A 16,716-nucleotide genomic window follows, 5' to 3' on the forward strand; every position below is an offset into this window, starting at 1 on the left:
AAACGAAAGTGTAATTTAGGAAGCAGTTGAATGACAGTGTCTGCAATTAGTAAGGGTAACTTCGGGTAAAGGCACAGTATGTAGATATGCATGTAATATCATATGACCTCCAATAGCAACTGGCATCAGATCAAATGACGTTTGTTTATAATAATAAACAAAAGCCATATGATTCATTGATACATACATATTCTGCCTACAATCAGTTCTTACCAGATGTAGCAAACCTCAAACTCTCATAATAGATATATTATTGATAATTTACCTTGGCTAAGATAAAATATCCCGATGCCATTCAATCATCATGCACACAAACTTACCGAGATTAGAAGACTTTGGATAATATCATTATTCAGTATATTTTCAAAAGAAAATCCAATAAATGGATGCATATCGAAACAATTACCCGAGATTATTGTTCCTGGAATGGATTGCTATTTCAATTTTGATGCACGACATTCAAATGTCTTTAAGTTAAACTAAACCCAAAATTAGTCACCCCCACTGCAAATAAAAACAGACTAACATAACCTTAAACATTACATAGATGAATGTAGAAAGGAATGTGAAACATTTAGATTAATAGATAATGTCTTTTTATCTGTCATTTATTATTTCTTTTTACAAGCCAATTATCATAATGCATAGTAACTATGACTTTTCTCTAACAAAGCGTTGGGCTTTCTAAACATTCATTTTAGATATACTAATCAACAGTTTTTTTGTATAGATATCTGTCCCAGGGGCGGATCCAGACAATTTAAAAGGGGGGGGGGGGGTCCAATTATATGTCCCCATTCAAATCCATTGATCGTTAAAAAATGGGGGTTCCAACCCCTGGAACCCCTCCCCCTTCTGGATCCCCGACTGTGTCCATGCAAGAACTAAACCAGGAAGTAAAACCTTTGTCAGTGCCTAGAAATCACAAAAAAATAATCATGAAATTACGACTTGGACCTATATGTGCCAGATATATCTCTATTATCCTAAAAACGTCTTCAGTAATCATGCACGTGATCGACTAAATTAAGCAAAATATTCGAACGGACGGATTGAGAACCTCACTGTGAATTTGAGATGAACAACATCAATAAAAGCGTTGTTTTTTTTTGTTTTTTTTTGGCGTTACCGCAGTTATCTTATGCAAATAAAAGATAAGTCATATTATCTCTTTTCCACGATAGTTGCATTATTTTCTAATAATCATGCAAGCGTGAAATCGTAAGTCGTTATGCCAAAAGTATTTTAGATTACTGGGGTATCAACATTATAGCATAAAAGTGGAAAGTTATAGCAGAACATCAATTTAAACGCTTCAGATATAGCAATGTCAATGTGAACGTTAATGTTTAATCAAGGTTAGCGTGAGCCAATTGTTACAAAACTGTATTGTTCAAATGAAATATAGGATTGAATATCATTGATATATCGTAATAATTGTAAATAATGAATATAAACTAAAACCAAAAGAGGTGCTAATATATATGAAAAATGCATGCGGACTTATATGTAAATGCTGTTTAACACTGCTGTGATAAGTATTTGAATTTAAATGAGGTTGGTTGGAGACATACAGGTATGGCCGGAGACGGACGTAGCTTTTATGTTGATAAACTAAATTCTTAATATACAAGTAAGGAGTCGTGAATTATCTTAATCTGAATGTATTTCTTTAGTTTTATTGAGTGACCGCTACCCTCCCCACAATCACTTCTTTCTGTTTATATTCCAGAAGAAAAACCCAAATAAAGCCTTACCTTTTATCTTTACGGAATTCCAATTAGGATCATTGACGTTAAAAGTATCCTAATTTGAATACTTCTGATAATTGGATACACAGTAACACTCAAACACACAGGAATTCTTTTATTTAAACTGATTAGAGAAAGTTTGTTTACTTTAAACTTGAAATCAAGACGGTGGACTATTTTAATACTTGTACTTTAACACTGGTTTAAGAATTTTCAAGTGTTGAATTAGATGTTTAAGCTCATATGAATTGAAAATATTTCTAATCTGTTATATTTTTGTTGAGTGGTATTAAGTAAAAAATAAACATGAAAGTTCAAATTCTTGACTGGTCACTTGAACGAGTTTCTTGTTCCTTGATAAAAATTAGATGATTATAAAAAAGGTTTCACGATTTCCCCACAAATAGTTTCCATTTAAGTAAAAAATACTAAAGTGTTCATATGAAGCATTTGTCTCCCCTGCGATTCCTGTAGTATTAACATAAAGGATGTCTACTGCAACCATTAATTAGTTGAATATGGAAAAATAAAAAAGATCCAGTTTTTTTCTTCTTCAGATGCTTTTTCTTTATCATGATTAAAGTTTATATCAAACAATGGTTGCATTCTATTTTAAAACAAACATTTTTTTACGCCCTCGTTGACATCTGCTATTTTCATTTCTACTTGCATCAAAGCAAATGGCAGTTTTTGATTTTGAACACATCGCGATTTCTGAAAATCGGGTTTGTCGACTTTCGGTGTACAAACTGATTTGATTGAGACCAAACAGTAAAATGAGAGTCTCTTTGAAATGATATAAAATGGGCTTTTACAAGTAAAATGATTACATAGACCATAATATGATTGAGTTTGATTTTAATTTTATATAAATAGTTATGTTATTAGCGCTACTGAGTTATCATGAAAACAGATTGTCAAAAGTGATACTCGTCGTAGAGACTAAACAGATGAGAGTATTTGTTGTCTACATGATATTGTACCCATCTTTAAAAGAAAGATAACTCTAATTAGATTTTATGTTTGAAGCCATGAAATTTCTTCCGCTGTAATGATTTTTACCCTAAGTTGCGATATTTATTTGTCACTGATATTTACTTAACGATTGAGCCAGAAAGAGTCAAAGTATAATTTGCACAGACAGAAGTATTCAGGCATGCGACTCCAAGGACATTTGAAATAAGGAGAGAAATAACTATCCATATCTTGTGACGCATTATACTTTTAATTTTGATATCAGTGGTACCAATTTCAAGACCGATGACAGATTATAAATAGCAAATCATATCCTGACCTACCCAAACTTTGAATCATTCCACAAGCAAGAGGGTCATTAAAACGTGTTTTTGTCGGAGGAAGACGGTGAGAACCCGATGACAATCCTAGTCAATTAAGATTGAAGTTAAACGTACCTGCCACGTGCGGGATCCGAATATACAGCCTCAGTTTTGACAAGCTTGTGATACTATAAGTTATTTACGTTCATATCCGTAGAGTACACCTCCTAGTACCTAATACTTGGGTACTTCTGGGTAAAAATGTTAAAAAACGGAAAAAATTGGGGCTTTTTGTAGCTTTTTGGGAGATATGAGGTTTTGAGAGGCCAAACGGAGACCTACACCTTTTATGTAATTTGGTGTCTGGTAAAGAGTTTCATTGCCAACTCTTTACCTGACTCCATTGGAAATCATTCCACGTCTTCTTATTATACATTACAATCATCACATATGCCAGATATAGTTCATCTATTTCTTATAGCTTTTAAGAAACTGACCTTAACAAGAAAACATAATGCTGACGTTTGAACCATGAAACTGAGGACAATGTCAGACCAACCTGCCAGACAGACATTTACACAATGCAATCATTGAATACACCAAACTTCGGTGACCTTTTGCTTAATGTATTTGATAAATGAAACAATAAAAATGACAGTTAATCAAATGTATAACCTGCCAGAAAGACATGGACAATTTACAATTATTTCATATACCAACAATTATCAATAGTTGACCTACTGCTCATTACCGAGATATGGGCATGACTTAACAAACTTAACATGTCCAAGATTCCATGAGACGAGATCGATATCAACTAAATCCTTATTTTGGCGGGGATTTAATCCATGCAAGAATCTCATAAACCAAATATCATAAGACTCATTATAAGTTAGAAATACTCGTAACAAAATCCCTATACACTTTCGAGCACCATGATTATGAGTACAAATGAACGATGGACACTTTGTAAAATAACGCATCTGACCTTTATACAACGGTATGGAACTTATAAGGTCTTTTAACCTTACCACAGTATAATTTATAGTTAATATAACGATACATAAAGTTTTGAATGCAATTCTATATTTTGAGACAAGACAGTGATAATTGATAGATAATGAATGATTTTCAGTTGCAAATAGAATATAACAATGTTTACACAATATCTAGCACTATGAAGTTATTAGCTAACGTCTTGTATTCCATTGTCCATATCATCAGGTGGCATCGCCATAGCTTCTTCACACCGTCGGGCTTTTGGGGGAGCTTGGAAAATAAGTCCTTGTCTCGTCATACTTTGAGTAGCAACGTTTGTATGCACGATCGCAAAAGGAGTTTCCACAAACATGCCTGGATGATCTACAGCAGCAGGATTAGCATATATTATATCGGATTGTATATTTTGGTAAGGCACAAGCTGTATAGGTGTAGCTGAACAGTGGTTCTCATCAAAGATATTATGCATTCCAGAATTCGTCTTGGCTGGTGTAGAAGTGGAATTATTTTGAAGATGATCGACACGTTTGTTTCTTACTTTTCTAACTTTTTTACCCTCTAAAATTGTTAATTCATTTGGTGGGAGAGTTTCCGTCATTGTTTTATCAGCACAGCATCTTTTCATTTTTGAACTTTGTTTACGCTTTGGATATGGTGTTCCTGGTTGCAGAGTCGAATCCTCTTCTTCCAGTTCAATGTGACAGTGTTGTTTTCTGTGTTTGGGAGAAGTTTCATATGTTATTTTTCTGATAATTGGTTTTGCTGGAAACTCTGGAGAAGTCTTTCCCGCATGCACTGTTTTAAAGCTGTTTTCCAGAAGCATTCGGTCAGTGACAGAACTTCCTCGGCTGACAGTTTGTTTGTTATTATTTTTGTCGGGTGGATTATATTTGATTTTTATCTCTTGAAAGTTTTCTCGCCATGTTGAACACAGAATATAGTTCCGCCTGATTGTAAACTGAAAAAAATGCAAACAGACTATATAGAAACTTGTTTTGCATGGTTCTGCTTCAAATTAACACTGAATTTTCGACAGAAAACAGGAAAAGAAGCATACCAACTTAATGTTCATTAGAACTTCGTTTTGCTTTTAAAAAGTCAAAACACCGTTTGTTGTTTTTCTAAAAAGGTCTGATGAATTTAAAAGCATAAAAGCAAAAAGAAGTTCTAATGAACGTTGGTGAGGTTTCTTTTCCTGTTTTTAGTCGAATATTTAGACATTTGACTTAGAGAGTTTCAGTATAGTCAAAAACGATTCCAATCTTCAGATTTAATCAAACGGGTTTTTTAAGATTAATAATTAAGATCACTTTAGCATTTTATTCTTCCTTCTTACGCATTTCTCCATCTCCCTTGTCTTACTTTATATATACCTCCTATATATAACTTTCGAGTTATCCATTATCTGATTTGGCACTATGAATGATAAATATTCATCGCGGTCACATTTACTGATTGTCCAGTTAATGCATGCAATACTAATTAAACCTTTTTTTATAAGGTTATAAATAGATGATTAAAATAATAGATATTAAATACAAACCCCACACCACAAAGAGAAAATCAGAAGGTTGATCATGGCTAGAAGAATAAGTGTTGTTGCCTGCCAGTCTTTGTCAACAGATGTAAAATAGCTGGCACCAATCATGCACCCAGTGAAGGAACCAATTGTAAATGGTGTGAACCAAATGGCACAACCAATATCTGCAATTAAATATCTTCTTTCTCTTCCTAATGACTTGTTTTTAAGGAACTGAAAGATAAAAAAAATATCTTTTAAGCGTTCCGCGGTACCCAGTGTCTCGTCTACTTTTCCTGTAAATCGAAGGCTCAACAAAAATGAGGAAAAAAATCAATAAAAATATTCCACTTGATACTATCTTTTGATATTAAGAAGCTTCTGTTCAATTTTGGTAAAAATCCAGGATATTTTATGAAATGTTTAAAAACGTTAACTGTGGACTGTATGTAATGTCAGAAAAACTAAGTCCATTTTCATATAAGTAAAATACAGATACACAGGTACAAAATATTGACAAAACTTTCTTCTCGATACTATACACTTTTGATCATAAACAAGCATCTGTCCAAGTTTGGAACAAATTAAAAAAAAAAGTATAAGAAAGTAATTAATTTTTTTAAAAATTCAACCACAGAGTGAATGTGTTTTTACCTGGCATTTAAAAGTAGAATACGGAAAAATGGATTTCTTTTGGTATGAATATTGACTTTATCATCAGTAACATATAATCAAACTAAATATTATATCATGTACATGTGGACTTTAATGGCTCTACAATCTGTCGATGAATTTTTTTTCTGGATACTAGCTTATGATCATACACAACCTTCTGTCCAAGTTTGGTACTAACCCATTATAGTTTAAGAAAGTTAAAATTTTAAAAACTTTAACCACAGAGTGAATGTAATATTTCCTCGCAGAAAAACTAAGTCCATTTATAAGTAAAATACGGAAAAAATAGAATTTTATTTTCACAAAATTTACTTATGGGGATACTATCTTATGATCACAAACAAGCTTCTGTCCAAGTTTGGTAGAAATCTAGTGATAGTTTCAGAAAGTTGTTAAACCACAGAGTGAATATTTGTGGGCGCCGCCAACGACGACGGAATGAAGGATCGCTTAGTCTCGCTTTTTCGACTTAAGTCGAAGGCTCGACAAAAAGGTCAGTAATTATATATAAAGTAAGCCAAATTTAATAAAATATAATCAGAATTCTGAAAATGCACATGTGGTATACAATGATTTTAAACTTAGATTTCTAACCTCCTCCCCATTTGGGAAAATATCCTCTAGTACTGTGAGTACTCTGAATTACATGAAAGAGAATTCCCATTTCTATAGCCAAACTTCAGCACTATATATACATAATTAAATTAGTCAAAATGTTAAAACTCCCTGACTTTGAATACTAGTATCAGATTTTTACTGAAACGCGATGAACCACGTGTGTCAGATAAAAATAAGCCCTTTATCTTCCCCTATTTTAACTTGCGTCTTAGACAGTTATGCTAGCACTTTTATATTAATCTTAAAACAAAAATATAATTTAAAACAAGATGAATGGAAGACAAAATATCCCCTAAAAGTTCACAAGGACATATGATAAATGACTTTTTACATAAAGCGTATTTGTTATTATATATGAGTAGACAGTTAAATACAATTACATGTGAAAATAACTCTTACCCATGTGACTGGTTTTGGGTTTTTCGAAATTGAAAATTGGAATCCACAAATTTCACATCTTGTTTTATCGGATGCTCCTAACCACTTTTCAAGACATGACATATGTAAAGCTCCGACAGATCCCGAACAGAAACATGGCGATAGAAGGTCCTCCTCTTCGTCTCCTTCATGGCAGATTCTACAATGCGGTGCATCACTGTAAAAAAGATATACCAGTTTCAAAAAAAAATCAAATAGAGGTCAACATGGAACTCCAGAAAAGATAAAAATAAAGATGAAATTTTCCACCATACTTCCCAGACCCGCTACTGTCTATGCATCTTACCTATAAGGGAGAATTTTATTCGTTCTTTGATTGAAAGTGGCATTTCATTACAAACCTCTTCATAGTACCAATATTTTAAAGTAAGAATAAAAACAAAAAAAAAGAGAAGAGGAAATACAGGCCGGATAAAAGTGTTTTTATAATTATTACATATTAAACTGATATAATTTGTTGACACAGAGATATGTCTCTTCTGTCGGCAGAAAGACTGCTCAGATGATTTTATTCAAAACTGGTGGACTATGACATAGATAGCAGGGTACAAAAATGGTGACAAACTGCAATGAAGTGCATAGTAATGCAACTTTTAAAAAAAATATCATTTTTATCATTAGTAGTTCCGACCAAACTTAAAAACTTAGGCACATAAATAAGCATTGAAACTTGGTAATTAATTTAAGTCACTGGACCATGACATAAGATGTATAGGCCTCAAATAGTCGACAAAATGAAATGCAACTTTATAAATTATAATTGATCTATCACCAGTATATAGTTCATATCAAAATGACTTAATCATAAAACTTCACATTGAAATTTTTTTATAAATTCAAAATCGCTGGACAATGAACTAATCGCAAAACTGATAGGTACTGATAGTAATGCAACTTTATAGAATCTAATATCATTGATCTATTATAAGTAGCTCCTGTCAAACTGACTTTAAACAAAAAAAGTTAACAATTACAGTTGACGCCGACGTCGACGCCTAAAAAGCAGCACATATGTTTCGCCCTCAGGCGCGAGAAAAAAACTTACATACAAAGGATGGAGAACTTTCTAATATTAAATGGCTGGACTAAAAAGGAAAAATAATGTGGGGTTCATTACTACAAAGGATTTTAACATACCTATCACTTTCAGGATTGGGGAGTGTGGTTAGATCAGCTATACTGTCACAGAGAAGTCTAGTATCGTCACACCTGTTAGACAGATGGGACAACAAGTTAACTATACGACACTTTAGTTTTTTTCAATAAACACGGAGTAAGAAAAGGAACCAAGTTGTCATTCATTGAAAATTTATAAGTGAGATATCAAACTAGAAAAATTCAATTCTTACTTGAAAAAAATGCAGTTAGTTTCGCAATTCATAAATCTACTTATATTCTTTTGATTATTTTATATAAATTTATGCTTCCTTTTTCAGTGTGCATGGATTGTTTTTATATCCTTCCTAAAAAAAGATCAAAGACAACATTTTAAGACGACAATGCATGTACATTTGCGCTTATTTTAAAAAAATGCGATCTTTCATTTGAGCCACAATGTTATATTTCATTTGCGCCATTGTACGGGTAGTACAGGTACTGAGATATAACAGAAAAGTTAAATATGCATTGCTCTAAAAGTATTCCCCCTGGATAATTGAGTTAGTTCATACTCTTTTCTGATATAAAAATGAAAGTCACAAAGGTTTAAAATAATGTGTGGTGTTCACATGACGATGGGAGACAGAAAAAAACCGATGTAATGCGCATAAGAGGCGAAATTTCAAGACACAAATACATCAGTACCGTCGCTTACAAGATTTGTGCCAGGACAGACATATCTTTACTATAGTGCATAGGGCTTATAACTGTCTCACAATTTTACTCCAATATATAGTGCTTTCTTTTATGTTTTATATTAGGTTATATGACTACGTTGAATTATAACAGAACTGTGTTTTAACCAAATGTTGATATAAATCATATGGTTTTATAATGAATGATTTCTGAGTAATATGTTTAGTCATGCAAACAAAAGCTGCCTTGATTATTAAAAGTATTTTTTATTCTATATATACCTGTATTTTCTTGTAATATTAGCGCAAATGAAATATAGTTTGTGGGGCAAATGAGAGATTATTTTTGGCGAAAATGAAATGCCCATTGGCGCAAAATCAAAGCACCAATTTGAACAACTAGCCAAACTATGGTGATCGTATGCAGTCATGTCGCGTTTATTTTATTTTTTGCCATTCAATTGCATTCATTTGTTTTCTCAAGCGTAAGCAGTCATGTTGCGTTTATTTTATTTTTTGCCATTCAGCTTGGTTTTCAATGGAGCAGAACGTTTACAAACCCCCTGTTTATGTGTACACATTGTCCCCCCGGGAAAATGTAAAAACGAGCTTTTTTTTCATTTTTCTCAGGGAGTAAAAAGACAGCATATATTTCCGACAATAAACATATACTGTTTTCATCCTGAAATTCACACTTGGCTTTTCAAAGAAATCGAATCAACTTTAAACGAAGACCGCGAAGAGGGCCTACAATGAACTGTTACGCAAATGAAATATCCCCATTACTGCTTGCTCAACGTGGTAGCGGGGAAACCAACTTAATTTCAACTAGTACAAATAAAGAAATACAAATAAAGAGCATACATGTGCATTATCTGTTATTTGCACAATAGTTGACTAATCGCAGAATAAAACAAAACCAACGGAGACAGAGTATTGTGCTGTGTTATTTTATCCAACACTAGTTTATTGCAATTGCATTCAGCCAAATATTACACATCTGATTTGGTGACAGTAGAACAGATGCATACTATCATTCATTATTCCCAAGAACAGCTAGAGAATGGAACAAACTACACGAATCTGTAGTGGATTCCGGATAATTAGTGAACACCATCACCTACACCCAGCCTCATCTCAACTAGACAGCAGGATAACCAGTGTTATCTTACGGGAGTGGATCGTAACCCTTGGCTAGCGAAGATGGTATTGCCAGGTATACTAGTATTGACTTACGTGGTATTATGAGGATCGGGTAGAGACTTGTCATCCCGTTTGATAGCGTCTGTACTGTTATTATATTGACTTACGTTGTATTATGAGGGTTGGGTAGAGATTTATCAGCAATACTATCGTGTATAATTCTAGATCGTTTTGGTTTTAGTTCTTCTGTTGTGTTATTAGTATAATCAGACTCGTCCAAAGCGACACTGCTGTACACTGTCAAATCTTTATGAACCTAAATAAAATATAAAGATCATTTCCGTCAACGTTTATTAGTTCCTTATATATAACAGAGATTTGTCTGAAAACTTTGTTATAAAAAATATAATATCTGTCCCTGTTTGTAGAAATATCCAATACCCTTTATTATCGCTATTTTGTGCATTTTTTCTTTGATCTTTTTTTGTGATAATTTTCATATCATGCTTCTCGCTTGATATGGAAAAATAATCGCTAGAAACTAAGGAGGCCACGTGGCGTTGCTAACGAAATTGACATTGAAATTGACAACGTCGTCATAGGTAAAATAGCGATAAAAAGATTATCATTGGTCATCTCAACTCGATTGCTTTTCTCACTTTCGCTGTACCAGCTCAAGCGAGAAAATCAATCTCGTTGAGATAATCAACGATAATCTATAATTCCACCAAGAACACGATCTTCTTGTCTTAAAAAAAAAACGACCAAGAAAGCTGTTTCATCAAATCGCATATGATATCAAGATCAGGAAACCATAATAGACGAACGTCAAAATTCTACAATATATATAGTTGGCCTGATATTAAAAACTGGACAATTGGTTTTAAAAAAAACCTGAACCATTGTACCATGAACGTTAAATAAAGAGCAATGTGCCTGGTTCCGCGCGTAAAATTTCGCGCAGTGACCGGCAACTCAGAAAGATCTCTCTCGATTATTCAAAGATTCTGAACAATATATAGCTAAGCCTGACGTAATCAAGATACTTGTGTATTATTGAAGACCACATGTTGACCACTAAAGATGTATTTTATGGTTGTACACAAAAAAAATTATGACTTTAGCATGTATTAAGTTCTCGTCTTCTATAAGTAATAATCAGATAATAGGCTTTGTTTTTAAATGATCATACACATACCTTTGGTCTCCCCTTCGAAGATACCGGAGACAATGGGTCAAATCCACTCGTTTCCAAACTTTCTTCTCCTCTACAAGCAAGAATATAACTTCCATTTAGCTCTCTTGTGCTGTCCTTCCTTTTGTGTCTTTGTCCAATAGGCGATTCATCCGGTAGATTGTCATACCCAGAAAGATTCATATTGGTAGTCCGTCAGTCAAACGTCAAGTATCGGTCTCACAAAACTGAAAGGTGTGCGTGTAACGGGGTGAGTAGAGTTTAAACAAGTAATTTTAGGAGCCATCGGTGACCCGTATAAAGCCTACGGCTACGCATTTATGTAAAAGGATTTCAAATGTATTTTCAGGTCGACAGTTACTAAGTGGTGTTTTTTTTTAAGATTTTTTCTCAAAATTACATTTGCGCTGCCGAATGATATTTGTTGTACAAGGTCTATCCAAAATTATTAAGTTTTTCCCAGTGAAAATAACTAAAGATTTCAAGAACCTATTGTAGCTCCCAACCTTAGATTGTTGCTACTAGTTTGCTATAGATGAAACCGTTCTTTCTTTAATTAAAATCTCCATCCTAGTCCCCCTCGTACAGTTTACATTTCCGAATGTAATATTTCTCACAGAATTTCATTCGCACTTTTCTTGATAAGTTTTCTTTATCCTCTGACATCTTTTTAGAATAGAATGATTTAAGCGGTAAAAAAAAATGAAAAAAAACATCTTTTAAAACTATTCCGTGCGTCCAAATCACTCTTCTAGAAGAATGCTCAAACCCCAATATATCAAATTCATCGTCGTGGAAATCAATCGGATTCATTATAAATAATTCTGTTGTGAAAGAGTTGAAATTGGTCCGTTGTTATGCAATAACAAAACTATTTTAATAGGCTAAATGTCAAGTGTCAAGCATTTGTTGCATATTCAGGACGAGAACGAACGAGTCAACAATTTTAAATAGAATATGTAGATTCTGCATGGTAGGATGACCGGAAAGAAGGACAGTTTTGACTGCCACAAGAAATAATCGTCGTATGATAACCAGAAATCAGTTCTTTAACGTGCAGAGAGAATGACACTCTGAGTCTCACTACACTGTGAATTTTGTATCGAATTTAATTCCGACCGGATTTGACTATGTTATATCCCCTCACAGCCAAACGAATGTCTTATTTTAGATAAGTTGATTGGTGGTTAACACCACTAAGAGCACTGATGTGCTATTTCGTGGTGGTCAGTTTTTATTGGTGACGGAAGCCGGAGTTCCCGCAGAGAACTACCCACATTCAGCAGGGAAAAAAAACAGACAAACGTAGTCAATTAGATTGGAGTCGAGAACACCTGCCACGTGCGTGATTCGATCACACAAAACCTCTAACAGTGTTTGGCTAGTGATACAGACTGTCATGGGTTCAACTAATGGTACCACGGCCCCTCCTCAATAGAGAAAGGGTTCGAGAGTTCAGAGATTATCATAGTTGACTTGTATACCCAATTCAAAGTCAGCCTTTGAGATAAATATTTTTAGAGGTATAGTTTTAAATATATGATTTTATCCTAGTTTCGGCTTGAAGTAACGAGAAAATGTCTGTTTTACTGTGTGTAAAGAAGGATATCAAAATTGATAATAGGTAAAAGTTGAACATGTGCATGTATTTCACTTTCTATTTGTCTTTTGACGCGTACATTGACCTATAATGATTTACTTTTATAAATTGTTATTTGGATGGAGAGTTGTCTCATTGGCACTCACACCACATCTTCCTATATCTATATACATCACCATGACATTTATAATTTTAGATTTAATTCAACGAAGTTGTAGGCGTAGCATCCATTGCTGTTATTTTCTATTGTTGAATGTATCTTTCCAATCGAACTTGAGAAAAGGTACAGATAAGTTAAATCTATTTTAACTTAATACATCTAGAGAATTGACAATGAGGGTCTGTTGAAAACAATACTTTACGACAAAAGAGAATATTTCAGCTTTCCTGCAATTGAATACTTTTCATGTGCGTCATTTTGTGAAGCTTTCAAATCAAGATTTCGAAGTAGTGAATGTTTAATCATTCCTTCGTTAAGTTTACGGACGCCATCACAAGTTGAGTTGACTTGATGGATGATCCGTTTCACAGAATGAGATGACGACGGATATTTTCCAACATCGTTATTACAATCCATCCTCTTTCCACCTAGAATGTTACCTACTGAACACATGATCAGGTTTGTACTTGCATGAGCATCACGACAGGTACCACATGTGGAACAGGCTGGCGCACATTTTTTTTTATGGTGTTCGAGTAATCGAGTTACTCAGTCTTTATTTACCTATGTTGGTCTTTTTCTAGCCATGGTGTTGTCAGTCTATTTTTGACCGACGTCAAGTGATGAGAAACAATTCAATATGAGCTAAAATACAAAGCATACAAGAACTTCTAAAGAAGAATGACGATTGTCCTTTCACTCACTAAGGGCCGACACCAAAAGTTCATTGTAGGATAAAAAAAAAACTTAATAAATTCACATAGTTTTTTCACTGATACCCCCCCCCCCCCTTTTGAACTTGAAATAATGGATATCACAGATAGATTTAGATAGATTTAAGTGTCTTGAATCTATAAATTGGCAACAAAAGAGGTTTGCGTTTTCTTAAGGTTCCACTAAAGTCAAAATATAGGACACTTCATAAACATCTAAACTTTGCCTGTATTTTTCAACCTATAATGAATAAAGTCATAAACTATGAAAACATATGTTCATTAAAACATACTTTACATATACACTCTGTGTAAATTGTAAATAAACTTGAAATTGTTATGTTGTGGCCAAACCGGTTCTTGGGGTGAACACAAAATTTTCAAAAAAATCTGCAGGCCTGCAAGACGACTTAATTTGCTTAAAATTGGTATGGACGAATAATATTACATGTAATGCAGGGCAAGCCATTGTTGATTTTTTATAAAAGGTATTGATTTTCGAGTTTCAGTTAATTTCATGTATCTAAGTGAACGAATATGGAAGATACAATACAGAAATTAGACAAATATGCCATTAAAACATATGTATGTGAAAAATCAACAATGGCTTGCCCTGCATTACATGTTACAGTATTCATCCATACCAATTTTAAGCAAATTAAGTCGTCTTGCAGGCCTGCAGATTTTTTTGAAAATTTAGTGTTCACCCCAAGAACCGGTTTGGCCACAACATAACAATTTCAAGTTTATTTACAATTTACACAGTGTGTATATGTAAAGTATGTTTAAATGAACATATGTTTTCATAGTTTATGACTTTATTCATTATAGGTTGAAAAATACAGGCAAAGTTTAGATGTTTATGAAGTGTCCTATATTTTGACTTTAGTGGAACCTTAATGTCTCAAATGTCTCATGTTAGAAATTAAAAAAAAAAAATGAAACAAAAGACTGTCTTCATATCAGATTGCTTTGAATTTCATTTGTTAACGTGTGGTTTTGCAATGTTGCATGTCCATTTATTGTCCTACTTTACGACGTTGATTTTCATTTGTTAAAAACGTGTGGTTTTGCAATGTATTGTCCTACTTTACGACGTTGATTTTCATTTGTTAACGTGTGGTTTTGCAATGTATTGTCCTACTTTACGACGTTGATTTTCATTTGTTAACGTGTGGTTTTGCAATGTTGCATGTCCATTTATTGTCCTACTTTACGACGTTGATTTTCATTTGTTAACGTGTGGTTTTGCAATGTATTGTCCTACTTTACGACGATGATTTTCATTTGTTAACGTGTGGTTTTGCAATGTTGCATGTTCATCGGATGTCCAGACATTGTGTGAGAAAGTATTTTAAGAATATTCGATGCTACTAGACACAGAAAAAAATGGTCGTTTCTGCATGGAGAATTGAACTTAATATCAAAGAATAAAAAGCTGGCTTTTTTTGTAAATAAAACTAAATAGCTTACATGGTTTGAATTAAAGTAAGATCACCAATTTCCCGGTATCAAATAATTTGAAAAAACAACAACAATGTATTGCCATGTATAGATATAGGGAGGTGGTGAGAGTGCCAATGAGACAATTCTCGAGTCTCCGTCCAAATAGCAATTTATAAAAGTAACCATTATAGGTCAATGTACGACCCTTCAACACTAAACCTTGGCTCACACCGAACAACCATGAAGCTACCATGAAAGAGCCCAAAATTACTAGTGTATGACCTTTTACATTGAAGGGTTAAACTTGCATTAAGTCGTCTTCACTAGTCAATGCATAGAAAAAAAAGAAATTATCAATGGTCAAAGTTTTTATTTTGATAGTTGCTGGAGGGTCTTCAACAAAAAAAGAATCATTGATACCGTAAAACAAGGCCAAGGAGGTCCCTAATGTGGACTTAAGCAGTACTAGTACATTAGAACAATATTGCAGTCACTATATTTAAATCTAGTCATAAAAAACTCACCAAAGTCTAAGCACAATACAAAACAAGAACCGACAGATAGGGGGAGGGTTGAGATCTCATAAACTTGTTTAACCCCTCAGCAATGTTTTGCCTGTCCAAAGGTCAGGAGCCTCTGGCCTTTGTTAGTCTTGTATTATTTTTAATTTTACTTTCTAATCTTGTGTACAATTTGGAGTTTAGTATGGCGTTCATTATAACTGAACTAGTATATATATTATATATTTGTTTAGGGCTAGCTGAAGGACGCCTCTGGGTGCGGGAATTTCTCGCTGTATTGAAGACCTGTTGGTGACCTTCTGCTGTTGTTTGCTCTATGGTCGGGTTGTTGTCTCTTTGACACATTCCCCATTTCCATTCTCAATTTTATACGGTTTGAATGATTATGAGAATTACGAAAGTGGCTTTATCCAACATATCGGTCTTTCAATGTTGTCTCTAAAACCTAAAAGCCTTAAATTACAATGAATTTTATGTTTTTGCTTAGAAAACAGAATATTTTGTCATAATCATAACTAATCAAGAGCATATATTATTAAAATAGTGGAGCTGATTACCCTTCTACCCCAAAACTGTATTTATATAGGGTCATAGTAAATTTAATAAAACTGGAATTCGTATGTGACATAATTAAAATGATCTAAGTCTGACAGTTCACGGCCAATAAAACATAAGTTCCAACTCCCAAATTCAAAGCCAATATTCCTTTTTCTTATGGAACATTGTCATACAATTTCAGAGATTCATACTCTAGACTTAAACTACTTATTGTCCAACAATCAGAAAATCCTTCTAATTTGAATGTTTTGGGTTACAACTTACAACCACCCAAAACCATCTTTTGAGTATGGAACCTAATGACATTATG

General features: G+C 33.6%; 1 protein-coding gene across 2 annotated transcripts; it reads right to left on the minus strand.

Moving 5' to 3' along the window:
- Positions 1 to 4,097: 4,097 nt before the first annotated feature.
- LOC134716049 (uncharacterized) lies at positions 4,098 to 11,711 on the minus strand. Of its 2 annotated transcripts, XM_063578753.1 has the most exons (6): positions 11,412 to 11,711; positions 10,381 to 10,529; positions 8,415 to 8,486; positions 7,239 to 7,434; positions 5,571 to 5,780; positions 4,098 to 4,985 (listed from the first exon to the last, which is right to left on the minus strand). In XM_063578753.1, the coding sequence occupies exons 1-6, from the start codon at positions 11,589 to 11,591 to the stop codon at positions 4,215 to 4,217; spliced, it is 1,578 nt and encodes a 525-aa protein (XP_063434823.1). In that variant the 5' UTR covers positions 11,592 to 11,711; the 3' UTR covers positions 4,098 to 4,214. The 2 variants fall into 2 exon arrangements, with proteins under 2 accessions (XP_063434823.1, XP_063434824.1); XM_063578754.1 differs by lacking the exon at positions 8,415 to 8,486 and having other exon boundaries at positions 11,412 to 11,706.
- Positions 11,712 to 16,716: the final 5,005 nt, after the last annotated feature.

Source organism: Mytilus trossulus, chromosome 4 (assembly GCF_036588685.1).
Source record: "Mytilus trossulus isolate FHL-02 chromosome 4, PNRI_Mtr1.1.1.hap1, whole genome shotgun sequence".
NCBI lineage: Eukaryota > Metazoa > Mollusca > Bivalvia > Mytilida > Mytilidae > Mytilus > Mytilus trossulus.

Bases quoted from the DNA above. Each gene is read 5' to 3' on its own strand.
- LOC134716049 (XM_063578753.1), bottom strand. From the start codon at position 11,591: ATGAATCTTTCTGGGTATGACAATCTACCGGATGAATCGCCTATTGGA. The intron at 7,435-8,414 runs GTATGTTAAAAT...TCTTTTTTACAG, and splicing joins CCCAATCCTGAAAGTGATAG to TGATGCACCGCATTGTAGAA. The intron at 5,781-7,238 runs GTAAGAGTTATT...TTTATCTTTCAG, and splicing joins ACCCAAAACCAGTCACATGG to TTCCTTAAAAACAAGTCATT.